At 43.5% G+C, this 26,180-nt stretch overlaps 1 protein-coding gene and 1 long non-coding RNA gene across 2 annotated transcripts in view; one reads left to right on the plus strand and one right to left on the minus strand.

Moving 5' to 3' along the window:
• Positions 1-26,180, plus strand: part of LOC145406007 (uncharacterized) — a 417,004-nt gene that overhangs the window by 368,488 nt on the left and 22,336 nt on the right. Inside the window, exons 2-5 of the mRNA XM_080277194.1 lie at positions 200-376; positions 1,875-1,993; positions 3,092-3,259; positions 19,836-19,978. Of these exons, the coding sequence (XP_080133320.1) occupies positions 200-376; positions 1,875-1,993; positions 3,092-3,259; positions 19,836-19,978 (607 nt within the window). The remainder of the gene's footprint in view (positions 1-199; positions 377-1,874; positions 1,994-3,091; positions 3,260-19,835; positions 19,979-26,180) is intronic.
• The window catches only part of LOC145406006 (uncharacterized), a 285,077-nt gene that overhangs the window by 106,539 nt on the left and 152,358 nt on the right, over positions 1-26,180 (minus strand). The window lies entirely within an intron of this gene.

Consider the following 26,180-nt stretch of genomic DNA (forward strand, 5'->3'; position numbering starts at 1 on the left):
ACGTGGATCCCTCATGGTTGGTGTTTGTACCCTGACAGTTTCCATAAGGTGGACTTTGGCTGGGCACCAATGGATATTTAGAGACAAAACAAAAATCCAAAATATGGCCACTATCCGGAAAATATTGTTATGTATTGTTTTAGAGACATCAGGCTTTTACACACCAAGAAACTGACTTTGATACTTTGAACATTTACAGATGGTACTGGGATTCCTTCAAGACTTGAAAATACTACTGCGACAAAGGTGTCACATCCTGGGCCGTGCAGAGATCAACTACTCCGGCAGTGGATTTGAAGGCTCGGGAGTTTCAGAGAGGACAGATTTTGACATTCTACTGGTACTACCAGACCCCTACCAAACCAGTAATTTTGAGGTAATATTTGATATTTTGCTACCAGATTTTTATTCTAAAGAAAAATGCAAATTTTGATCCATCCCAGATTGATGCCATGGGCAGGGCTTCAGGAACTGGAGACAGTCTTTCACCTTAAACACATTTCACAGATGTTTGTGAATTTCACCTACCTCCTTTGGCACGAAGTATTTCAGATATTACGAGTGCTTCACTGACCTATCGAGACGCTCAGCAGTTAACCAAATAAAGGCCGTTTCTGAACCGCACTTTTCTTTGCTCACAACTAGCTGTTTGTGCGCCAAAGCATTTGCTCTTACAGAGACGCATGAAACTTCACGGATAAGCTCCGCCTCATTTTCCACGTAACGTAACACCGGTGAGGATTAGGAGTCACACATCTTTAAAAAATTTCAATCGACATGAAACTGAAATTGGTCCATCTGCAGCCAAGCTTCAACCATCCTTCCAAGTTTCATGAAAATCCTTTTTCGGGCGTCGGCTGCTCTAAACACACACACACACACACACACACACACACACACACACACACACACACACACACACACACACACACACACACACACACACACACACAATTATAGTATTTAAGATTTGTGCTGCCTCTGAACTTTTTCATTAAAAATTGGTGACGTCATTCATATTCAGTCATTCAGATAATGATCAAGGTCAGTATTCCTGTAGTTTCTTAACAGATAGACAAGGTTTTCCCACTTTCTCAACATCCTCAACCCTTACATTTTACTGCAAGCTTAATTTTAATTTGCCGAAGTTTGCTTATGTCCTTGACGAGTTATAGGCAATTCTTTTATGGACAATAGCTGTTCTGTGTGATTTTGTTGTGCCATGTAAGAGGATGGCAAAGAGGATACAGACAAGCCAGTTAAACTTATCCCCTTGTTTCTTCAAGTAGCTTTTCACACCATTCTCATACTTCTCAGCTGTCCTCTTGTAGCATGACGTTATCTGGCTTGTAAGCCCTCCACGATGCATTATTCCGACCTACCAAAGCCTTGACAGCTGGTATACGAATGTTCTAAAGACGCATCCACATTGACACTGCTGTCCCGGCTGCATATTTCCTTTCTGCATGGGTATTCGTCTCAATATCACAGCCAGCCACCTATGTCAAGCTACCCTAGTGGGATAGGTTAGGTTTGGATAAATAGCAACACAGTAGGTAATTTTGCCTGGGAAATCACTGAGCATATTTTCGAGATAATCCTGTGGTTAGCTCTGAAACGACGGAGTGAGCGTCTTTCCTGGCTGAGGGTTGATAGACGAGTACACATACAGAAGGGAAATATGCGTCCCGGCACGTTCCCGATGTATTCAAACACACTGACACACAGTGTAAAGGACGATCTTGTGACTTACACAGGATGAGGCATTAAGAATATATTTGCAATGTCAGATTACTATTGTACTCTTAAAATAATTGATACATTGTCTCTTTCAAAGATTTCGAGACCAACTATGCAAAAACTTATAGATACAGGAGTGCTGTCAGCCAGGGTTCTACAAGCTGAAGTGGCAAGGCTCCCTCAACAGCAGACAGTTTGTCAACACAGCTGGCTACCTTGAAGTACAAAATCTCCGTGACTACTGTTTAAACATGTAAGACTGAACACCTGATCTATTTATCGTGTGCGTGGTCAGGCACATGTGAGTGTTTAGTCTGACTAATGGAAGGCAGGTTTCTTAAGCATTGGGAATCCTCATTCTTTATGGAAGTAAAAAAAAACTTTGAGATGGAATGAAAGGAAAGACCTGAGTGGAGAATCTCCTCAGCACTCGAAGAAGGAGTCTAGAGGGAATGGGTTTGATGGTCAATAAGGAATGGAAGAGATGCGTGAGTGATTATGTGCAAACTGTACCTGCCGGCAGCCATAATCTCCAGAATCTAACAGGATGGGACTCCTTAGAAGAATTGGCAGTTGCTAATAGGGAGAGCTTTAGCTCCACTTTGCACTAGGTCATAGGATCTAACTCCTGATCCTCCTCTTCAGTGTGACAGTATAACTGTTAGTTGTATACTCTTTTAAACATTACACATCACACTTTCTATTCCAAGGTGCTGAGAGGGAGAGAGGGCCATTAATACCCCAGCCATCAGTCTCGCTTTCATTGCTGACCAAATCAGATGTCTTAGACCTTTGTCTGACACTCTTTCTATTCATTTCTGCAACATTCACAACCTTTCCTCCAGTTGCCTCTGTTGAACATCACCTCTTCTCTAAACTTCACCTTCTGAACCTCTTTGAGACTGAGTTATCTGATGCTATTTACAGCACACCCATTTTTGTATCCCCCTACTTTCTCTACACTCATTTTAAAGTCAAAAGAGTGTGTGTGTGTGTGTGTGTGTGTGTGTGTGTGTGTGTGTGTGTGTGTGTGAGATCAGCAACCTAACTTAGTTTCGTGTTCCTGACCTTGAGTCCTCTAATTCTTAGCACTTTGATTTAAGCTTTCCTGTTTTTCTCTGACTAAATATATATGTGCTTTTTGTTTCCTGCTTCCACTGACTATGCAGAACTCTGTGACTATTTTACTTCCAAAGAGGAACACATTCTTTCCGTTTCCCCCGTCACTGAAATCTCCATTTTTGTGACTCAAGGACTCACGATCACCTTTAACTCTCCTCTTCATTCATACTTGACCTTTTTCCTTATAACTAATCCTTCTGCTTACTTTATTAATCGTTTTCTCTTTCAGGCTCCTTTGCTTAAAGTTTTATCCCACTAATGCTCCAGTAAGGTCTGTGAACCATCTCAAGAAGCGGCGTCTGTGGAACTGTGGCTCTATTGGCTGCGGTGCCCATAGGCAGTACCTCTTTGATTTTCTCTTTAACGATTACTGCATCCATGACGGAGACTCATCTGGGTGTGCTTCACACACTATGGAGGTTATCTTGTCGGGCAAGAAACATACATACCTTTCTTTTACCCTCAAACAAATAACCCATCCATCCATCCATCATCTAATCCTACGTTGCCCCATGAGGAACGTAGGAGCCCGGGGCTAGGCAAGTTGGTCCTGGCATTTAAGATGAGTGATGATAATTTATTCTAATACTGTCCACAACAAAGATTTAGATTTAAAAAAACATGATGTCAGTTTACACTTCCTCTGAATCTCTTTCACATTTCTGCCTGGACTCATGGCAGGTCTGCTATTTGTCATTATGTTAAAAATTTAGTAATTTCAGATGCTCAGAAATTTTCAGTTGTCTTTCATTTCCATTTGTCACCTTTCCATTAACTTTCCTAATAAGTAATCAGGAAAGCCCTGATGGCTTTGTAGCTATTTTCTTCCTTTGTCTGATAAGGAAGAACTGTTCAACCAAACCTTCTCCTCTAAATCTAGTTTGGATGATTACGGTGCTGTGCTTCCATCTTCTTCTCCACGTGCTTTCACATGCCTATTATTAGAATATCATCTAACGGTGTATTTTCTGCCTTCACTGGTCTCAGTAGTAATAAGGCATACACTCTTCTTGGAGTTGCTTCTGTTGTCCTTTAGAACTGTGCTTTCAAGCTGACACTTTGCCTAGGCGAACTCTTTGCCTTTGTCTTTCAACTTTGATCTTTCATGCTTTTTTTTTTTTTTTTTCATGCGAGGAAGAAGGAACCAAAGGCCATGAGCCCGCAGTAACAGTTCCCTCCAAGAGAAAAACAAAATACAATAGAGAGCCAAATTCAAGATCCGATCATTTTGAGATGCCTGGACACACTGCGTTTGAAAGACTGGAGATCATAGGCAGCAGGAAATACAGACAGAGGGAGACAGTTCCAGAGCTGACCTGTTGCATAAATGAAAGACTGGGAGTAACGGTTAACTCTTGTATTAGAAAGTTGGACAGAAAAGGGATGAGAGTTTGCTGCCAGACGGGTGCTACGCGCCCGTCGTAGAGGTGGAGGAATGCAAGTAGACAGTTCAGAGGAGCAGTGACCATTAAAGTAGCGATAGAAAAGAGATAAAGACCATAAATGCCCCCGCCATCTGCCCCTCTCCCGGTGACGACTCGAGGTGCCTGGAACCACTGTCTGACTCTTCTTCTTCATTTCTGCAACATTCGCGGCCTTTCATCTAACTTTCGCTCTGTTGAGCACCACCTCTCCTCCTCTAAACCTCACCTTTTTCTAACGGAGACTCAGCTGTCTGAGGCAACTGACAGCAAACCCTTTTCTGTATCCTCCTACTTTCTCTATACTCATTTCAAAGCCAAAGGTGGCTGTTGTGTATATATACGCAACGACTTATCTTGCTCTCGTGTTCCTGAACTTGATTCTTCTGAATTCTCCACACTCTGGCTTCGGCTTTCCTGTCATTCTCTGACTAAACATATCTGTGCTGTTTACTTATCCCCTAATTCTACTGACTATCAAAAATTCTTCGACTATCTTACTTCTACGATGGAACACATTCTGTCCATTTCTCCTTTCTCTGAAATCTCCATTCTAGGAGATTTCAATGTTCACCACCACCTTTGGCTCTCCTCTCCTTTCACGGATCCACCTGGTGAACAAGCCTACATCTTTTCTATCCTTAATGACCTAGAGCAGCTTGTACAGCACCCTACCTGTATCCCTGACCGCCTTGGAGAGAGCTCCAACATACTTGACCTCTTCCTCACAACTAATCCTTCTGCTTACTTTGTTAATCTTTTCTCTCCGTTGGGCTCCTCCGATCACAACCTTATTACCTTAACCTGTCCTATCACTCCAGTACGGCCTGTGGACCCTCCAGGGAAACGTCGTCTGTGGCATTTTGGAGCCGCGGACTGGGAGGCCCTCAGGCTGTACTTCTTTGATTTTCCCTGGAATGATTATTGCTTCCATGGCCGTGAGCCATCTGAGTGTGCCTTGTGCATTACGGAGATTATTCTCTCGGGCATGGAAGCATACATTCCTTTCTCATATCCTTTGACTAACGCAAGAAAGCCTTGGTTTAATCACGCTTGTTCTAATGCTGTCCGCAACAAGGAGAAGGCCTACAAAAGGTACCGGTGCCAACCCACCCCTGAATCACATCATCTTTACGTTTCTGCCCGGAATCGTGCTAAGTCTGTTCTTCGTTCTACTAAAAATAATTTCATCCATACTAAATGCTCTCAACTCTCCAACTCGAATTCTTCCCGCTCCTTCTGGCACCTTGCCAATAATCTTTCTAACAACTTTACCTCATCATCCTTCCCTCCTCTTTTCTACTCTGATGGTTCTGTAGCTATTTCTTCTACTGATAAAGCAGATCTCTTCACAGACTTTCTCCTCCAATTCCACCTTAGACGATTCCGGTGCTGTTCCTCGATCACTTCCCCCCTCTGACTTCCTCATGGCTGACATTAAAATTTCTTCAGTTGATGTATTTTCTGCCATCACTGGCCTCAGTACTAACAAGGCATATGGGCCTGATGGAGTCCCTCCTGTTGTTCTCAAGAACTGTGCTTCTGTGCTTACACCCTGCCTAGGCAAACTCTTTCGCCTTTGTCTGTCAACTTGTACCTTTCCTTCTTGCTGGAAGTTTGCTCTCATTCAGCCAGTCCCAAAGAAGGGTGACCACTCCCAACCCTCCAACTATCGTCCAATTGCTTTAACGTCCTGTATTTCAAAAGTTTTCGAGTCAATTCTTAATAGAAAAATTTAAGGCATCTTTCCTATCACAACCTTCTTTCCGATCGTCAGTATGGGTTCCGTCAGGGACGCTCCACTGGCGATCTTCTCACCTACCTTTCAGACTCCTGGTCATCCTCCTTTCGGGACTTTGGCGAAAGCTTTGCCATTGCACTTGACATCTCAAAGGCTTTCGATCGAGTCTGGCATAAATCATTAATTTCCAAACTGCCCTCCTACGGTTTCTATCCTTCTATCTGTGCCTTCATCGCTAGCTTCCTTTCTGGTCGTTCTATAGCCGCTGTTGTAGACGGCCATCGTTCTTCTCCTAGATCTATCAACAGTGGTGTTCCTCAGGGCTCTGTCCTATCACCAACCCTCTTCCTTTTATTCATCAATGATCTTCTTAGCTGTACATCTAACCCTATCCACTCATACGCTGATGACTCCACCCTTCACCTTTCCATTCGGTTCCCGCAACGCCCATCTCAACAGTTACTTCAAGAAACAAGGGATGAGGCTATGGCACACCTAATGTCTGACTTGGCTCGTATCTCTGACTGGGGTAAAAATAATATGGTTGTCTTTAATGCATCTAAGACTCAGTTCTTACACCTATCAACCCGACAAAATTTTCCACAGGTATTCCCATTAATGTTTAATAACATTCAGCTTAATCCTGCATCATCCTTGAACATGCTTGGGGTTTCATTTACTCGGGACTTATCTTGGAAAGATCATATTACATCTCTTGTAAAATCTGCTTCCAAGAGATTGGGTGTGCTAAGCCGTCTCCGCTCTTTCTTTACCCCTGCACAATTGTTGACTCTATACAGGGGTTTTATCCGCCCCTGTGTGGAGTACAACTCTCATGTGTGGGGAGGCTCCCCACGTACAGCTCTTCTCAATAGGGTGGAGTCAAAGGCTTTTCGACTCATTAACTCTCCTCCTCTTACTGACTTCCTTCAACCTCTGTCTCTTCGCCGCACTGTTGCATCTTTATCTCTTTTCTATCGCTACTTTAATGGTCACTGCTCCTCTGAACTGTCTGCTTGCATTCCTTCACCTCTACGACGGGCGCGTAGCACCCGTCTGGCAGCAAACTCTCATCCCTTTTCTGTCCAACTCTCTAATGCAAGAGTTAACCGTCACTCCCAGTCTTTCATTTATGCAACAGGTCAGCTCTGGAACTGTCTCCCTCTATCTGTATTTCCTTCTGCCTATGATCTCCAGTCTTTCAAGCGCAGTGTGTCCAGGCATCTCCAAATGATCGGATCTTGAATTTGGCTCTCTATTGTATTTTGTTTTTCTCTTGGAGGGAACTGTTACTGCGGGCTCATGGCCTTTGGTTCCTTCTTCCTCGCATAAAAAAAAAAAAAACAGTGCGGCGAAGAGACAGAGGTTGAAGGGAGTCAGTAAGAGGAGAGATAATGAGACGAAAAGCCTTTGACTCCACCCTATTGAGAAGAGCTGTATGTGGGGAGCCTCCCCACACATGAGAGTTGTACTCCACACAGGGGCGGATAAAACCCCTGTATAGAGTCAACAATTGTGCATGGGTAAAGAAAGAGCGGAGTCGGCTTAGCACACCCAATCTCTTGGAAGCAGATTTTACAAGAGATGTAATATGATCTTTCCAAGATAAGTCCCGAGTAAGTGAAACCCCAAGCATGTTCAAGGATGATGCAGGATTAAGCTGAATATTATTAAACATTAGTGGGTATACCTGTGGAAGATTTTGTCGAGTTTATAGGTATAAGAACTGAGTCTTAGATGCATTAAAAACAACCATATTATTTTTACCCCAGTCAGAGATACGAGCCAAGTCAGACATTATTTGTGCCATAGCCTCATCCCTTGTTTGTTGAAGTAACTGTTGAGATGGGCGTTGCGGGAACCGAATGGAAAGGTGAAGGGTGGAGTCATCAGCGTATGAGTGGATAGGGTTAGATGTACAGCTTAGAAGATCATTGATGAATAAAAGGAAGAGAGTTGGTGATAGGACAGAGCCCTGAGGAACACCACTGTTGATAGATCTAGGAGACGAACGATGGCCGTCTACAACAGCGGCTATAGAACGACCAGAAAGGAAGCTAGTGATGAAGGCACAGATAGAAGGATAGAAACCGTAGGAGGGCAGTTTGGAAATTAAAGATTTATGCCAGACTCGATCGAAAGCCTTTGAGATGTCAAGTGCAATGGCAAAGCTTTCGCCAAAGTCCTGAAAGAAGGATGACCAGGAGTCTGAAAGGTAGGTGAGAAGATCGCCAGTGGAGCGTCCCTGACGGAACCGGTACTGACGATCGGAAAGATGGTTGTGATAGGAAAGATGCCTTAAAATTTTTCTATTGAGAATTGACTCGAAAACTTTTGAAATACAGGACGTTAAAGCAATTGGACTATAATTGGAGGGTTGGGAGTGATCACTCTTCTTTGGGACTGGCTGAATGTGAGCAAACTTCCAGCAAGAAGGAAAGGTACAAGTTGACAGACAAAGGCGAAAGAGTTTGCCTAGGCAGGGTGTAAGCACAGAAGCACAGTTCTTGAGAACAACAGGAGGGACCCCATCTGGCCCATATGCCTTGTTAGTACTGAGGCCAGTGATGGCAGAAAATACATCAACTGAAGAAATTTTAATGTCAGCCATGAGGAAGTCAGAGGGGGGAAGTGATGGAGGAACAGCACCGGAATCGTCTAAGGTGGAATTGGAGGAGAAAGTCTGTGCGATGAGATCTGCTTTATCAGAAGAAGAAATAGCTACAGAACCATCAGAGCAGAAAAGAGGAGGGAAGGATGATGTGGTAAAGTTGTTAGAAAGATTTTTGGCAAGGTGCCAGAAGGAGCGGGAAGAATTCGAGTTGGAGGGTTGAGAGCATTTAGTATGGAAGTTGCTGGAAGTTGCTCTTTTTCACCCTGTCCATGAGAAGGATGATTGTTTCCACTCTTCTAACTATTATTGAGCTGCTGTGACAGCTCGTAATTCTAAAGTCTTTGAATCTCTTATTTACAGGAAGATTTTGAAGGGTTTTTCTTCTCTTAAATTTCTTGCTGATCGCCAGAATGAGATCCGCTAGGGATGCTCCACCAGCTATCTTCTCACCTTCCTTTCTAATGCATGGTCATCCTCCTGCTACGACGTTGGTGAATTTTAGCCGTTGCACTTATTATCTCAAAAAGTTTCGAGGGAGTCTCGTTCATCTATCTATCTATCTATTGCCAGACGCCTCAATCCCGTTCGGGGTGGCCACAAACAAATCGCCTCCACGTCGCCGTGTCCTTCGCCATTTCACTGCCCCTCTCCCAACTCACACACCCCTATCTCATATACCTCTCCACCCCATCCCTCCATCTCATCTTCGGCCTACCCCTCCCTCTTCCCCCTTCCACCTCACTCACATACACTCTCTTCGTCAGTCTTTCACCCTCCATCCTCTCCACATGGCCAAACCACCTCAGTGTATTCCTCCTAACGCTGCCTATCACATCCACATCCACACCACAACACCCCTTTATATCCTCGTTTGTCAGCCTTTCTCTCCATGTGACTCCACAGGCTCCTCTTAAATAACTCATTTCCACTGCTCTTACTCTTGACTTGTGTCCTTCCAGCAACGTCCAAGCTTCACTTCCATACGTTAGAGTTGGTATCACAATACTGTCATGTAGTAACTTTTTCACTTCCATGCTCACTTCCCTGTTTCTTATCACTGTTTTCAAGGAACCAGCAACCTTTCTTCCCTGCTGTACCCTTTCAAGCACTTCACCCTCCAAACCTCCATCCTTACTCATCACACTACCAAAGTACTTAAACGTACTCACATTTTCCAGTTGCTCACCATCCAACCTCACTGTACATTCACTGATTTCACCTCTCTCAAAGGCCATCACTTTACTCTTCCCTACATTCACCTTCAGATTCCGTTTCTTACACACTCTCCCAAACTCATCCACCAAGCCTTGCAGCTCTCCTTCGTCTTCACTCAACAACACAGTTTCATCTGCAAACAACAGTACAGGGAGTTTCCAGACACTACCCTCACTCACCAGGGCCACTCCAACATCCACTGCCATACCTTGTACCTCTTTTATTACCCCATCCATGTACTGATTGAACAACCATTGAGACATGACACATCCCTGTTTCAGCCCAACCTTCAAAAAGAAAAATTCACTCAGTTCACCATCCACACGCACTGCAGCCTTAGCCCCATCATACATACTCTTCACACCATTCAACAACTTCCCATCTACTCCATATATTCTTAATACTTTCCGCAATCCTTGTCTATCCACCCTGTCATATGCTTTCTCCAAATCCTTGAAAGCCGCATACAACTTCTTTCCCTTCTCTAGAAACTTTTCCACTAAAGATCTAAGAATGAATATCTGATCTACACAATCTCTTCCCTTCCTAAAGCCTCCCTGTTCTTCTCCAACTAATTCCTCTGTTCTTTCTCTAACTCTGTCAATAAGTATCCTACCATACAATTTTCCTATTATACTAAGAAGACAGATGCCCCTATGATTACCAAACACTTCTTTTTCTCCTTTTCCTTTGTACAAGGGAATAATTATACCTGACTTCCAATCCTCCGGGACTCTATCTTCCTCCCAGGCCAATCTGCACATTTTCCACATCCATTCTACTACTATCTCTCCTCCATACTTCAGCATTTCACCACACACTCCATCAATTCCTGGGGCTTTCCCCAATTTAACTTTCTTCATTGCTTCCATAACTTCTATCCTACTGATTTCTTCCTGTTTTCTCACCTCCCTCCTCCTCCCCGCCATTCCCCAGCCACTTATACTCACATTACTTCCATCCTCTATGTTCAACAATTCCTTAAAGTGTTCTCTCCATCTGCTCACTTTTTCTCCCTTCTCCACTAGTAATCTACAATTTTTATCTTTCACTCCCCTGCTAACTTCACATCCACCCTGTCTTACTCTTTTCACCTCTTTCCAGAACATTTTCTTACAGTCCCTCCACTTTACACTCTAGTTCCTTCCAAATTCCTCATCTGCTCTCTTCTTACTCTCTCTTACTAATCTTTTCACCTCTCTCTTTCTTTCTACATATAACTCTCTCTTCCGCCTCTCAACTTCCTCCACGCCCCTGTTTCTTATCCATTCATTGTATGCTTTCTTCTTTTGTGCCACAGCCTGTCTAACCTCTTCATTCCACCACGCTGTTCCTTGCACCCCCCTCCGTCTTCTCTTCATCCCACACACCACATCACATGCCTCACATATTTCTTTTGTAAATACCCTGCACACACCTTCCACGTCCCCCATCTGCTCCAGTTCATATTTGCCCAATCGTTCCTCCACTTCTCTCTTATACTCTGCCTTTTTCTCATCCTCTTGTAACCTTTCCACTCTCCTTACAAATACTCCTTCTTCCCGTCCTTCCCTTCTTCTGTTTCTTCATCCTAATTGGACCTTGATTCTGGCCACCACCAAGTGGTGGTCAGAAAGTCCACTCCCCCAAACTCTATAAGCTCTTGCATCCATTATACATTTTCGCATCCTTTCATCCACACACACATAATCAATCATTGCCTTCCTTTCATTCAGTTCACCACCCACGCTTCTCATCACTCGCCATGCATACCTGTGGATCATTTTGTGCCTGAAGAGGATATTGGCTATCACCAACCCCCTCCCAGCACAAATGTCCACTAACGCACTGCCATTCTCATCTATCTCAGCAGGCACACCCCACTTACCAACTATTCCATCCACCTTCACATTAAAAATTATCAGACTACATTTGTGAGGTTGTCATTGTTTGTGCCTTCATAAGTTCATCTCCAGTTTCCATTCTGGTCGTTCTATTTTTATAGATGCTGCATAGTGTTCTTCAGGATTCTGTCCTGTCATTATTTCCCTTCCTACTATTCATTAGCGATCATCCGAGATGTACTGTAGATGTAATACTGTGCACGCATACGCTGATGATTGCCTTTCACATATCAACCCTTATCTCAAAGCATCCGTCGCTGCTGTTACTTCATCATTCTCAGGATCAGACTGTCACACCTGGCTCCTTACTTGGCTGTTATTTCTGATTGGGATGAAAGCGTTTCTTGTTATTACTGCATAAAAACTCAATTCTTGTATCTTTCATCTCGCCAAAATCATCAACAAGAATATCCCTTGTGCTAGTCAGTTTCACTGCTTGTGATAAAGCGAAACGTGTTATGCTTTTCTTACCTAATCAGTGCCACTTCGTATGAAACATTTTTTTGTCTCGAAGCAGGAACGGCCCCGCCGCCTACCACGCGCTATCCTCCTTCATAATTCTGGCTCCTTGTTTTTGGTCTTCGTGTTCGGCCACCTCACTCCCATGTAATTTTCAGTAAATCTCGCCTTCCTCCTCGTATGGCAGAACCGCCTAATATTATATGCTAGTTTCAGATAATCTTAATATTTGTCAGTTTCCTTTCTTGTTAGCCTACACCCTTCCCCTTAGTTCATCTTCCACACTGTCGTCTTTGATCTCAGCAGTACCTAATTTTATTTAATTTCATTACTTTCTCTTCATACTTTACCGCGAAGTACGATGCCACGATTCAATTCTGGGTCCTCTTAAACCATCTGTCATTTGGCTCTTATGACATATAATTTTCATCCTTTTAGTACGATTACCTTTTTTTTTTGTATAATGTTAGTACAACAAGACGATTTTAGTCTGCTGAAGAAAGACCTCGTTTAAAGACTTCTCGTATTGAAGATGGTTAATATGAGCTCTCCAGTTGAAAATATATCTCCAGAGTTGCATTATCAGTGCTACTCCTCTTCTAAGTGTTGTTGCTTTCATAATTAGAGTATTCCACTTCACACACACACACACACACACACACACACACACACACAATGAAGAGTCATGGTTTCACTTCAGCATTCAGGTCGAGCCTCTCATTAAGATCAACCATTCACCGTCATAACTGCTATTGCTTTCTCACATTGTACGTACTGTAGATGCCTTGAATAATTTGTCTTCTTTCTATATACTACAGTATACCTGTCACGAGTTTTTTAAAAATATCACGGGTTTTTTAAAATAAACGCTAAATATTATTTAATTGATAATAATATTCAATAATATTGAAGAGCAGGAACAATGATTGTCTTACTAAATCAAGCAACGATTACTTTACGCTGACTTCTTCGCACGATTCTCTAAGAACGAGAATTTATAAACTTCCTCAACAGTACACAGCAAAGACTAATTACTCAATTGCTGTTTCTTAGTACTGTTAGCCTCTGGAGAAAGTTACTTCACCCCTGACAATAAATAACTAATACTAATAATAATATCAGGCTCTTGCTGGTGCTTAACTCCTAGGAGGCACAACGGATTTTAAGTTTAATACAAGACTGGCCTAAGTACCAGTTATGAATAGCAAAACGTTTATGCAAGCTAGGAGCTATATGGAAAATAAGCTTAATTGTGGAGAAATGAAACAAGAGTTTACATTACATTAAGCTCAAGAAAAGAACTGTTAAATTTATTGATTACAAAAATAAATTTAACGTTACATTTCAAATCAAATTAATGAGATCGCACTCACTCACTCACACACGAGCTAAATTCTTACGCCTAGGAAAAACACCTTAACTAAGCTCTTAAAACTAGGATAATACAAAAAGGAAATACTAGTCGATGAATGCGGTGTATCACCCAACAAGGGTGGGAGCGCTGGGGAACTGTTCTAGTGGAGCTTGGGTGCTAGCTGACCTCTCCTCTCACACTTCTGGAGCACAGGACCTCTCTCCGTCACAACAAACACTCGACTAAGTCGTGGGAAAGAAATGGGAGCGATAGGCCGCATTTTTTAACGGTCGAGTGAGCAAAATGCGCCCAAAACAAATCGCTCAGCGGAAGTGCTAATGTCGCACACAGAGACGATCACGTATGACAATGAAAAATTGATTTGACAAAGCTTCCGTCCGAATGAGCGGTTAACTGAACGATACACAGCGAGCTTTCCACTAATAGTTCGTGGCTTCTCACAAAAGGGAAATGTCGTGAATTTGATTCGTGACATTACGCCCCTACAAAATTAAATTTTTTCCTTATGGGAAAAAATTTGTGGATATATATATATGTACACATCCTAACTCAGTCACACAAGATTCACACTGTGGTGTGTGTGCTATCCTGCTACAGGAGAAAGTCGCAGTCGCCAGTGAGCGAAAAAAACCCTCGTATTTACGTTAATAGAAGCAAGCTTTAGGGAAAAACTCCGTGACGATGGTGAAAATCCTGTACTCAGGTTAAACTGAGCGAAAAGTCGCTACATTTACGCTGACAACTAATTGTTGTGTAGCGTGGTGTATGTAATACACAGTGTAGGTGTGACAGTTGTAGTGTAACTGTACCTACGTGTAAAATGACACAGTAAATAATAATATGGCGACGACGAAGGCAGAGGAGAAGAGGCGCCAGCGTGTGGCAGACGATCAGCTGGCCCGCACAGCAAAACTGCTACACCCATTGCTGTACCTGCAAAACCAATTAAGGTGGAGCATCAAAAGTGTCAATGAGACAAAATTCTTATTAAGTTACAATTACTCTCTCTGCCTAGCAATCAGTACATGCTACAAAAAGTACGCTCTGGCTGAAAAATACGAGTGACAGCCTAAGCTTCATACATTCGAGGTCGCCATTAATTACAGCACACGATTACTGTCAGCAAGTTGAGAATCCTTGTGCAAACTCGGGTCTTCCATAGCCTCGAACTGCACATGGGTCCTCAACCTGTGCCTTAACCTACTGTACTTATATTAATATTGGGGAGCTGAGAATCCTTGTGCAATCTCGGGTCTTCCATAGCCTCGAGTCGCCTCTGCGGAGTTCTCACTTCCCCCTTTACCTACAGTACTTATATTAATATCGGGGAGCTGAGAATCCTTGTGCAAACTCGGGTCTTCCATAGCCTCAAGTCGCCTCTGCGGAGTTCTCTCTCGATCTTCCCCCTTAACCTACAGTACTTATATTAGTACCGGGAAGCTGAGAATCCTTGTGCAAACTCGGGTCTTCCATAGCCTCGAGTCGCCTCTGCGGAGTTCTCTCTCGAACTTCCCCCTTAACCTACAGTACTTATATTAGTATCGGGGAGCTGAGAATCCTTGTGCAAACTCGGGTCTTCCATAGCCTCGAGTCGCCTCCGCGGAGTTCTCTCTCGAACTTCCCCCTTAACTTATGGTACATAATATGTATGTACAGGCCCTGGACATACTGTGTCCTGTGGGGCCAATGGGCGAGACGTCAGGTCTGCACCCACTTCACCACTACCCTGTCTCTCAACTGTCTCAGAGATTACAGGTGTGGTTATGAACGGCACAGGAAGGACATATCCCTGATTAGTGGTGTTACTTTGACACACACTGCAGGAACGGACAAAACTATCTATGTTCCGTCCCAACCCCGGCCAGAAAAAGTCAGCTCGGATACGGCCCTGGGTCTTCCTTTTGCCCATGTGACCTCCTGAGACTGAACAATGACCCCATTGTAACACTGCTAGGCGGTACTTGGCGGGAACGACAAACTGCAGTCAAACCTCGCCCTCGGGTGTTCGTGACTCACGGTAGAGCCGTCCTTGTTTGCGAAGGAACTTGGCTTGACCTCCCCGTGAATACTTAATCACTCGACCCTTTTGTTTGTTCTGCACGGCAGCAAGTGTCGGGTCAGAATGTTGTTCTTGTACAACAAGTTGACTACACATCAGATCTTGCGGCAATTCAATGATCACTGGGGTGACACAGTCTGGAGCCTCAACCATGGCTCGTGTTACCGCAGCAGCAAAAGTCTGAGTAGCGTCATCATCGGAGCAACTATCCTTGACTCTGTGAATGTTGCCTACAATTAGGTCAAATAAAGGTTCTGGCATGACACCTGCAAGTGTCGTACCAGTATAAAATGGAGATGCCACCTGGATACATGGCTCAGGGAACAATCTCACTGACCCATCAATAAGGTCTGCATGGATCTGTCGACCTGTATACTGCTCAGGCCGAACTAGACTCTGCTTGACAGAGCAACCTGAGGAACCATTATCTCTCAGGACCTTCACAGGAATGCCTCCCACAAACCCTGGCTGAACAAGGAAGGTACTGTCACCTGTGGGAGGGCCTGTGGAGGAAGCAGCTAGCCACTCATGAGGCTGCTGAATTGATGCGGCAAACAATGTGCCTTGAGAATTATTTTGGGAAGATGGAACATTGGCCATCTGTGGAGGGGGGTTTACTGTCACTGTGGGACTAGTGAACTGTGGGGAAGTACCCAAACTGGTAGGGACGTGACCACCATGCTGCTGCTGAGGAATGAAGGCTGCATTCGCTTCCTGCCTCTTTTGAGCTGGTGGTGAAAAAGTTTGTCCCGACGGTCGGTTGCATGGCTGATACTGCTGCTAGTTAGGGTACTTGTTGTACCTCTTCCACTCAGGTTGCTGTGTATTTTGCCCCTGGTCCTTCTGCGGTTTGCTTGGACCTTGGCCATTACTCTGAGAACGGCCTTGGTGCTGGGATTCAGTCTGAGACGATTTCCCAGATTTATCAGGTTTTCTGTTCCAGGTGTTTTGCTTACGAGTTTGATACCCGTATGCAGTAAAGAATGCGTCAGCCTTTTCTGCCATTTGGCTGGCATCTTTCACCTGGCAGATCTTAAGCTGTGCTATGAGCTCAGCAGGCCACGACCTCTCTAGCTGTGTACGCAGCATAAGGTCAATTATCCCCTCACGCGTGGAAGGAGTTTCATCTTTCTCCATCCACTCATTTAAGTAAGCAGTGAGATGATCGAGGAACTGAACAGCTGTCTCCTTGTCTTGGAGACGAGCTCGCATGAACTGAACTTTGGCGTCATCTACTGTGAGACCATACGCCTTAATGAGTGCAGCTTTCATCATCTCATATGTGAGATTGTCTCCACGAATTCTGTGGAGAATATCGAGGGCAGGGCCCTCAAATAAACTAAGAAATTGGATCCGCTTAGCTGCCTCATCCAGTTGATACATGTCTGCCATGTCCTCAAAACGAGCTATGTACGGCTCGATTCGCTCGCCTTCCTTGTATGAAGGAAGCTTGATACGTGGGGTCGCCAGGACATGTGCAGGGAGAACGCTCGTGGAGCTTTGACCAACTGCACCAGATGTATCTGAAGCCACGGAATCTCGCTTGAGCTTCAGCATTTCATATTCGTGTTTTTCACGTGCTTCTCGCTCGGCACGTTCGTGCTCTCGCTCTCTCTCGCGTTGTTGTAACTCGTATTGACTTTCTCTCTCTCGTTCCTCACGCTGTTCTCGCTCATGTTCTAAGTCGAGTTCGGGCTGTTTCTGCTCGTGTTCACGCAGTTTCTGTTCGTGTTCGCGCTGTTCTCGCTTGTATTCGCGCTCCTTTTCGCGTTCCTCACGCTGTTCTCGCTCGTATTCGCGCTGAATCTTACGCTCTTCACGGGCATCATTCTCGCGCTGCTGCTCCTGATTATGCCGTGAGAGTATATACTCTTTAATTTCGGTTGGGTCCGAAAGACCCATTTCTTTGGCTTCCTGTAAAAATACAGTAGTAGCCATGGCGCTAATTTATTAAGCAAACGAAACTGAGTACTGACTGCTTCGCAAACGAATGCTAATAACATAAATAAAGAATACAGACACAAGCTTGTGGTGACCAGTCTTATCTAGTTAACTGGCAAAATAAAGTAAAAATGCAAATGACTGGGATGACTCAATAATTAACACAATGGGTACGGCGGCTACCCAGGAGCGAATAAAATCGTCTGACGTTACCAAAATAAAGTACTAAATAGAGTTAAGTACTCTATGGATTAATAAAGCAAAAATTCACTTGCTAAATTAACGGTAAACACCATTAAACTTGTGCCTATAAACTTTAATGATAAATTCCTAAATAGGAACAAGTGAGTACTATCTCGTGAATAGCTTTAGAGCTAGGAGTTAATATCCTGGAATGAGGTCGCCAATTGTCACGGTTTTTTTTTTAAATATCACGGGGTTTTTAAAATAAACGCTAAATATTATTTAATTGATGATAATATTCAATAATATTGAAGAGCAGGAACAATGATTGTCTTACAATATCAAGCAATGATTACTTTACGCTGACTTCTTCGCACGATTCTCTAAGAACGAGAATTTATAAACTTCCTCAACAGTACACAGCAGAGACTAATTACTCAATTGCTGTTTCTTAGTACTGTTAGCCTCTGGAGAAAGTTACTTCACCCCTGACAATAAATAACTAATACTAATAATAATATCAGGCTCTTGCTGGTGCTTAACTCCTAGGAGGCACAACGGATTTTAAGTTTAATACAAGACTGGCCTAAGTACCAGTTATGAATAGCAAAACGTTTATGCAAGCTAGGAGCTATATGGAAAATAAGCTTAATTGTGGAGAAATGAAACAAGAGTTTACATTACATTAAGCTCAAGGAAAAGAACTGTTAAATTTATTGATTACAAAAATAAATTTAACGTTACATTTCAAATCAAATTAATGAGATCGCACTCACTCACTCACACACGAGCTAAATTCTTACGCCTAGGAAAAACACCTTAACTAAGCTCTTAAAACTAGGATAATACAAAAAGGAAATACTAGTCGATGAATGTGGTGTATCACCCAACAAGGGTGGGAGCGCTGGGGAACTATTCTAGTGGAGCTTGGGTGCTACCTGACCTCTCCTCTCACACTTCTGGAGCACAGGACCTCTTTCCGTCACAACAAACACTCGACTGAGTAAGTCGTGGGAAAGAAATGGAAGCGATAGCCCGCATTTTTTAATGGTCGAGTGAGCGAAATGCGACCAAAACAAATCGCTCAGCGCAAGTGCTAATGTCTCACACAGAGACGATCACGTATGATAATGAAAAATTGATTTGACAAAGCTTCCGTCCGAATGAGCGGTTAACTGAACGATACGCAGCGAGCTTTCCACTAATAGTTCGTGGCTTCACACAAAAGGGAAATGTCGCGAATCTGATTCGTGACAATACCCTACTGCCTTCCGATCAACATCTCCACCTCCATTTAATGCTACAAACAAGTTTCTGTCTATTAACCGAAATTTATCGGACTGACATTTTTGTGCAAATATTTGATCAACACACGATGCACATCGCCTACCCATCTTGAACCTTCCTTGTCAAGTCATGTACTAACTTTTCCATTATTATCCTATCTTCTTACTCTGTCAGCATTCTACCATATACCATTTCTGCTGCACTGAGGTAGCACACATCCCTGGGGTTCCCATATTTTCTTCTCTCATCTTTTCCCGTAAACGGCGCTTTCCCTTGTGTCCAGGCTAGTCTACAAACCTCTTAAATCCAGTCTGTTAATACCTCCGTTTCCTACATTAGCCAAATTTCACTCAGGCAACTAATTCCTGCTATGTACATTAGCATATTCCCTCTGCTGATCACTAGCCGTGCACTTACTCTTCTTTCCACTGGTCTAGCCATCCTAAAATCTGATACTACATCGTTACTTTGAGTTAGTGCATGTAGAAGGTAGCTGATTGCTCTTCCACCCATTGCTTTATTTCGGTAAATACTGATTGTCTGGTACTTTATTAGTCTGCTGCCTCCCAAACTCCTCGTTATCTATCGACTATTCTCATCTTATTTTGCTCAAACTGTATTAACTCTCCCATTCAGCCTCTCCACCTTATCATTCCCAGTTCCACCTACCGTTTCTATATATGGCTTGTTTTTCACATACAGTACTTCTCTCACATCATCTCTCCTCATAAAGTGTTTCCCTTGCTGCATCTGTTAAAGCCAGCACATGCCACTCCTTTACTATTTCATTTCCAGGCTAAATGGTGTGCTGTCAGGCTACCCTACCCGAGACACCGTGAGGGTCGTGTCCTACCGTCGCCAGCTGGTAGCCATGACTGTCGTTGTGAGGGATGCGAGTGGAGTTTCTGCCAAGATGGATATTGTAACTCAGCTGGCAGGCGAGTAAACAGTGTGCTAGGTTGGACTTATACACTCATTACAGAATGCATGCTAAAAATCGTCTAATTCAAGAAAACCAAAGTTTGCTTACTACCTGTACACGTGGCAGTGGGTTAGTTTACAGGCGATGCTTTACTTTTCTGGTACTGAGACAATATTGGAAACGTGCACATATCTTACCATCGTTAGAAGTTAGGACAGGAATTCACTCAAGCGTAAGAAAAAAAAAAAATGGTGGAAATTGTCGAACGTAAGAGCTGACTCCTTGTTCAGCCCGAGTACGTCAACATCATTTAAATTCTCCAGATGCCTATCGGAGAACTCCTTGTACTGAAGAGTGTAATGAAGCTTGTATACATCCTATCCAGTTCTAAAAGTCTACCCTAAGGTGATCGAGACTGTCTAGATGTGATAACAAAATAGAAGCCACTGTAAGGAATGAATTAACTTCACTCTGACGAGGGATTTTTATATTTTATTTTTGCAACCCTTGGACGATGAAGTAAGTCCCTTTAACCTACAGGGCTTTATTAAGGCTATATCTCACCCTCCTATTCAAAAATTATTTCCTAGGGTGACTAAATCTGTTTGAAGAAAGTAAAATTAAAGTAAAACAAATCACTGTAGCTAGGAGCTCACAAACATATCGCCGTTCATTGCTCACGGGTGACTGCCCTTGCCTCTCTTCCTTCCGTCTTTCCCTCCTTCCTCTTCTGTCATTCTTTCCTTCCTTCCTCTTCCTCCTGTCTACGAGTGACTCTACACTGAGTGACAAGCCAAATGGAAATCATTTACCACGCTGGGTGGTACCCATATAACAAAACTATGGCAACTGGTGGTTTAGTGGGTAATTAAGGTGCTCCAGTCGGATTGAGCCTGTGTAGGTTTATATCCAAGGAGTGGTTGGGGTTTTTTACTCACTTAATGCCACTCAGGGATGTGTGAGGCTGGTCACTATCATTTCATATGTCAGGACCAACTTGCCTGGCCCCGGGTTCCTACGATCCTTATGGGGCAACACTGGATTAGATTAGATTACTCGTGTGTGTGTGTGTGTATATATATATATATATATATATATATATATATATATATATATATATATATATATATATATATATATATATATATATATACACATACTGATGGTGGTGGTATCAATGTGGTTGTGGTGTCAGCATGATGGTGATGGTATCAGTTTAGTTTGAAGTCACTGTGGTGGTGATAAAGTGGTGGAAGTGATGAAGTCAGTGTTGTATTATGGTCAGTGTGATGGTGGTGTCAGTGTGGTGATATTAATATGGTGGATGTGATGTTACTGTCGTGGTTTGGATGTCAGTGTGGCGGTGGTATCAACATGGTGGTGGTGATGTCTGTGTGGTTGGGATGATGGTAATGTCAATTGTAGCGGTGGTGAGCTGTGATGGTTACGTCAGTTGTGCTACTAATAGCAGCATGGTGTTGATGTTAGTGTGGTGGTGATGTTGGTCGTCTTATGGTTTGTTAGTGATGTAAGCGCTGTGGTTGTCGAGATATACTCGTAGATGTGGTTATGAATTTATTGCAAGGATGATGTCAGTGTGGTGATGATGATTTTTCTATGCAAGGAACAAGGAAGCAAAGTCCAGAAGCCTGCAAGATTGTTCATTCCAAGAAAAAACAAAAATAAGATAAAGCCCCCGTCACACATTCCATAATCGAACCACGATAGTGCCACTAATTCAGTTAGCAGCGGCATCATGGTCCTGATTATGGGTCAATCTTGATCGATCGTGACACTCGTGGTGCACTCGGCTGAGGCCACGATAAATTAACTCAAGCGTTAATTTATCGGGAAGCTCCCCGATTTTTTTTTACCCAACCTAGCGCTATCGTAAGTCTTACGTGACCCTATCGTGATCCTCATTGCAGCTACGTGACTGTGTCGTGGCCGTCGTAGGTCTTTTCGTGACTGTCGTGACAAAAAAAAACGTTACGAGTGAGTCAAGATAGCCCTAATACTATGCCAAATGCGTCACGATAGATGCATGCATGAGTCACGATAGAGCTAATAATTTTAACAATCATTTGACGGTTAACACACATGTGTCACGATAGTCCTAAGGTGGAGTCACGATAGCCCTAAGAATATGGCGATCGAGTCATGATAGAGGTAATTATGGGTCATGATAGAGTCACGGTAGACCTACTCACTTTTCGCGACCTCGGGGATTTGGCAACCGCGCGGGCATACGTGGCACACAACCTCGCCGCACCCCTCAAATAGGCGGCTGAGAAAGGACTGGGCTGGGCGTCTCTTCGATCCAGCTCGAATGCTCGAGGGGGGAGAAGGGGGCGTGTGGGGATAACTCTTGACACAATCGTGGTACGTTCATGGGGCACTGTCGTGACTCTGTCATGGCACTATCAAGGTGATCGTGGCCTCATCGTGATGACAAAATAATCCTTAAAAAAATGAAAATCTGCCAATCGTGACTCATTCTTACAGCTATCATGACTTTATCGGACCACCTTACGACCATCATAACAGCCATCATGACATTGTTTGTATCGGCGTTTTATCATGGTCAAATTTCACGACAGCGCCAGTAATTGAATTAGTGGCGCTATCGTGGTTCGATTATGAAGTGTGTGACGGGGGCTTAACAGAGAGCCAAATTCAAGATCCGTTCACTTCGAGATGCCTGGACACTGCGTTTGAAAGATTGACGGCCGTAGGCAGTAGGAAATACAGACAAAGGGAGACAGTTCCAGATTTGAACTGTTGCATACATGAAAGACTGGGAATAACAGTTAACTCTTCAATTGAGAGTTGGACAGAAAAGGTATGAAAGTTTTGTTGCTAGACGAGTGCCACACACCCACCTAGTGGTGGAGGGATGCAAGCAGACAGTTCAGAGGAGCAGTGACCATAGAAGCAGCGACAGAAAAGAGATAAAGATGCAACAGTGCGGCGATGAGACAGGTTGAGGGGAGCCAGTAAGAGGAGGAGAGTTAATGAGACAAACAGCCTTTGACTCCACCTCGTTGGGAAGAGCTGTATGTGGGGAGCTTCCCCACCCAAGAATTGTACTCTACACAGGGGCGAATAAAACCCGTGTATAAAGTCAACAACTGTGCAGGTATAAAGAAGGCACCGAGTCGGTCTAGCTCACCTAATCTCTTGGAAGCAGATTTTATAAGAGAGGTAATAGGGTCTTTCCAAGATAAATCCCGAGAGAATGAAACTCCAAGTATGTTTAAAGATGGTACAAGATTGAGCTGGACATGGTTAAGCTTAAAGGATACTACCAGTATGATGGTGTTGGTTGTGATGTCTAGCGGTGGTGACTTAAGTACGTTGGTGGTGATGTTAGTGCTGTGGTGATGGTGTCAGAGTGATGGTAGTGATATCAGGGTGGTGACCGTAGTGATGTCACTTGTGGGGGTGCTTGTGGTGATGTCAGTATGGTCGGGTGGTGGTAATTTCAGTGTGATGTTGGCAGGGTAATTGTGGTGGAAGTGATGTCAGTTTGGTGAAGTGGCAGTGGTGATGTCCATGTGCTGGGATGGTGAAGGTGGTGTCGACGTGGTGGTGGTGGTGGTGGTGCTGGTGATGATGATGATGTGGCGATGGTGTCAGTGTGGTGTTGATGTCAATGTGGTTGTGGTGTTAGTGTGGTTGCTGTGGTAAAGTCAGTCTAGTGTTGATGTCAGTGTAGTGGTGATTATCTGTGATGGTGATGACAGTGGTGGTGGTGTAAGCGGTACGGTGGTAATGTCATAATTTTTTTGGTAGTGGTGGTGGTGGTCTGTTTGGCGGTAATGGTTATATCACTCTGTTGGTAGCAGTGATGTCACTGTGGTTGAGGTGAGGGTGGTGGTATTGTCAGTGTGGTGGTGAGGATGTCTGTGAGGTGGTTGTGAGATCAGCGTGGTGATGCTGGTGATACTAGTCTAGTGGCTGTTATAAAGCCAGTGTGATTGAGACAGATGATGTCATTGTTGTGGTGGTGTTATCACTGTGATGGTGGTGGTTTCAGTGCAGTGGCAGTGACGTTAGTATGGTGGTGATGGTGATGTCAGTGTGGTGATCATGTCAATATGATGGTGATAGTGATGTCTATGTGGTGGAGAAGATGGTGGTCATGTCGATGTGGTGAGTACCAGCGAGTGAGCGAAGTTTATTGTCGATGTAAGAGTTAAAAGGTACGATGAGCTGCCAGGCTTGTCCTGATTGTCGTGGTGTTCAAAGGCTAATAACATTTTGTCTAATCAAGCTGAGCAGTGATTTTTTTTCCTCTAAATGTAGGGTCAATCGGCTAAGTTTTGTACATTATGATTCACAAAACTATTATTAGGCTACACCATAACACTGCAATTTGCCATGAAATGAAGATGCTTATCAAAGATGTTCTGCTTTAGATGCGTTAAATCAATGTGAATGTAAATGACTGAGTAATAATTCTCCCCACGTAATTCGTTTTTATGTGTGTTACCTGTTCTGAAGCTACGGATTTGTCGGAAGCAATGACGGACCACTTAATTCAAGATTTGAAGTCTTTTAATTTAAGCTTTTCATACACCATATACGTTTTCTATGGTAACGGAATATGCTGCGATCATAAAAGAAAATGAAAAGGTGGAACCTTAACTATTCCAAAAAGTACATACAGAGAACTTTTTTTTTTTTTTTTTTTTTTTAATCAGTTTGGCTTCAAAGGGTTAGGTGCAAAAGATCACAAAAGTTCGCTCGCTCGTTACAAAGGGATACAAAGGAAAGCAGACAGCAACAGACCTTATGGTCCTTTCGAAGCTGTTTGTTACAGAGTAGACTATGACTACGAGATCTAATTATACACGCTGAAGAACAAGGACTGTACTGTAAAGCAAGAAGGCTTCCCCTGCCTCCAAACCCTCCAGGAAAAAGTGAGAAGGACCACCATGAAGCATGGAAAAGCTGGCTTGGAAATTTCTTAGGAAAGATTGAAAGGGAAAAGTTACATTTTATATTACTATATCTATAAGCTATCGATTTGACCTGAAAGAGAAAGAAATAAAGTAATATGAGTAATCAAATAAATAACTAAGGCATGACATTATGTATGGGCACGTAGAGATAAAGGGGCGTCTGTAGACTGGAAATCGCACAAATTACGCGAATGCGCGCTTGGTTTTGGTGGTAGTGATGTACAGCCGAGGAAAGTTCCGCGTTATACACTCGTTTACCACTTCGAAGCAGTAAATGTGAGACAAGTGGTGGCGGAGCAGTAGCCAACATTCATCTATCTGGTAACTGTGTGAGAAGGGTGGGGATGGAAGAGGAAGGGGTAGGAACTATCAGGTCCGTCTCACGCATAAAGGTCCGAACTGGCAGGCAGGTTAGACGGAACTTTCCTCGGGTGTACAGTTAGAAACACGTCTTGGCCACAGTCGTAGTTTTACCCAGAAACATTTAAGGTTCGAGAAACGAAGCGGAAGATAGCAGCTCATTCTCCAGACACAGATGTCGTAGGGACGATTTTATAAGGGGAGGGACAATGGAGGATCAGAAGCGGTGAGGTGATAACGAAGAGGCCGGAGTGTCTGGTGACGAATACAGGCAAGATTAACATAAAATCTGAGTTCTTGTAATAAAACGACAAGGATATTTTTGGTTTTCCTGATCATACACACACACACACACACACACACACACACACAATTATAATTTGTAGCCTTATGATCCGAAGGGTCCACCATGAGCACACACACACACACACACACACACACACACACACACACACACAATTATAATTTGTAGCCTTATGATCCGAAGGGTCCACCATGAGCGCACACACACACACACACACACACACACACACACACACACACACACACACACACACACACAAAATTAAAATTTGTAGCCTTATGATCCGAAGGGTCCGCCATGAGCTCATTAAAATTTTTTCGTGTTAGCTAGATTATATAAATATTGTTTGTCGGGTTACAGACTACCAGCAACGCTGGCCTAGCTAATAACCTAATTATCTTTAGAAGGTTACACGAAGTATGTACATATTAATTTCATAGTTCTTACTATTGACATCGCTTTATACCGTTGCAGGCCGTCAAATCAGGCGCCAGGGAAGGCCATAAGCCTCTTTGTCGTATGATAATGGTTATTCTAGCCAAGGGTTAATACTCATGGACCACTATTCCTGCACTAAACTGTAAACA

This window comes from Coenobita brevimanus, chromosome 69, assembly GCF_032717465.1.
Source record: "Coenobita brevimanus isolate Jiangsu-jjx chromosome 69, ASM3271746v2, whole genome shotgun sequence".
Lineage (NCBI taxonomy): Eukaryota > Metazoa > Arthropoda > Malacostraca > Decapoda > Coenobitidae > Coenobita > Coenobita brevimanus.